The 1,714-nt window shown below is 50.0% G+C and overlaps 1 protein-coding gene across 1 annotated transcript; it reads right to left on the bottom strand.

Annotated features, from left to right (window-relative positions):
* Positions 1-697: 697 nt before the first annotated feature.
* On the bottom strand, positions 698-1,556 carry NGA_0690000 (uncharacterized protein; the record flags this gene model as incomplete). The annotated part of the gene is made up of 3 exons (XM_005852311.1): positions 1,515-1,556; positions 1,191-1,348; positions 698-884 (listed from the first exon to the last, which is right to left on the bottom strand). The coding sequence occupies exons 1-3, from the start codon at positions 1,533-1,535 to the stop codon at positions 698-700; spliced, it is 366 nt and encodes a 121-aa protein (XP_005852373.1). The 5' UTR covers positions 1,536-1,556.
* Positions 1,557-1,714: the final 158 nt, after the last annotated feature.

Here is a 1,714-nt window from a genome sequence, read left to right as displayed (position 1 = left end):
AACAGGTTTATATGCTACTAGTAGGCCTGCACATGCGAGCTACATGACAGAAGAAAAAGTCACGAAAGACGTTGCAGTGTTGCCCCTTATTTGAGGATTTCCATCAAGACGTGTATTAGGTTTCAGATTTATTGGGCATCTAAACTGTTAGAAGAGACGCAATGTTGTGAAAAGAGACTAGTTTCATTCCATTCATTCGGGTTCACTGTGGTTTCGAGGCTTCCAATCACGAGGCTTCCCATCATGAAGACCAGAGCTACGGATCTCACCCTCCGTACAAACAATTGTCAGTATGAGTGGATATCTTTGCCTCAAGCTTCACAATGACCAATTCATCAAGACGTATATTAGATTCATCACTTGCCAAACTCACATACTTCTCAAAGCGTTCAATCATAGAGACCGAAGCTATGGGTTGCATCCATATCAAGACGTATATTAGATTTATCACTTGCCAAACTCACATACTTCTCAAAGCGTTCTACCATAGAGACCGAAGCTATGGGTTGCATCTTTCGTACAGTCCCTTAGGTGCATGAACGCTTTCAACATTCAAAAAATTCAATGTTCACATCAATTTTGTTTCCTCTCTCAGGGATAAGGAAAAAACATGAAACCACAACGTCTCTTCCCGTACCAGCCACGGGCCCACTCCCCTGAACTACATTGTGGTTTGTGTTTGTCGCTTGCATCGCGTCTACTTGGCCGTGACGACCAGGTCCTTCATCCAGTCCGCCACACGCACAGTAAGGGGCAGCTCGGTCCCGCTGGCCACGCTCCGGCCCATGTGGATTCTCCACTTGATCTTGTAGGTCTTTCCAAAGACGATGCCTCCCACAGGAAGGGTCCACGCGAGCTCGTTATTCGTCTTGATGTAGCGAAGCCTTGATAGAGGGCACGAGAGCAAATGTAAGGGCACGAGAAACAGCAACACAATGACAAGCAAACCAAGACATACAGCAGGATGGATGCTTGAAGTTTAGACATGGGCAAGGAAATGAGATCGACAACCCAGGGTGCCAGGTGCATGTCATGCGAAGGGACAATAGAACCCGACGATTCAAGCATCTGATCCTGCCTGGCGCTCAAAGAGAATCAAAGGAATCGAAGGACAATAACCGAGACGATACATAATAGGACGAGATATAATAAATAAGAGACAGGCACAGGGACGATTGACAAGCACGTACTTGGGCCTCCATGTGTTGGGCCGGAGTTTTCCGCGCTTGAAGCTCAGGGCCTCGTCACCGAGTCGGGCACGCTTGAGCACCTTTGTACTGTGACCCTGAAGGAGCCGTGTCGCGTTTCCTTGGACGTGGAGGGTGGTGGTATTGCCTCCCAGCAGGCACTGTAGGCGAACAAGTGTGGGAATGGAGCCGCGAGGTCCGGTTGTGAGGAAATCATACACAGAGCTATGAACCATTCCTTCCTTCTCATCCCCCCCGCTCAGGTGTTCTTTCACCCTGCGGCCTTCCTGCATTTTTCACCACGTCCTTGATGTTATTTTCACCCACCGAGACGACCACGTCCTCCATAGGCCGCTCCAAGAACAGCAGATCTAAGAGAAGGGTGAACCGGCGACCCGGAGCCCGCACTGAGGACTTTAAGTAGGCTTGTGCCAGATAAGTGACAGTGCCGAGGGCGAAGGGACTCAGAGAGGAGACGACGCCGCACACCAGCTGCGCAACGGGGTCCACGCTTGTGGTCACGTCCG

This window comes from Nannochloropsis gaditana, assembly GCF_000240725.1.
Source record: "Nannochloropsis gaditana CCMP526 unplaced genomic scaffold scaffold1459, whole genome shotgun sequence".
NCBI lineage: Eukaryota > Eustigmatophyceae > Eustigmatales > Monodopsidaceae > Microchloropsis > Microchloropsis gaditana.
The sequence above is the reverse complement of the archived record's forward strand: the minus strand, read 5'-3'. Positions and strand labels throughout refer to the sequence as shown.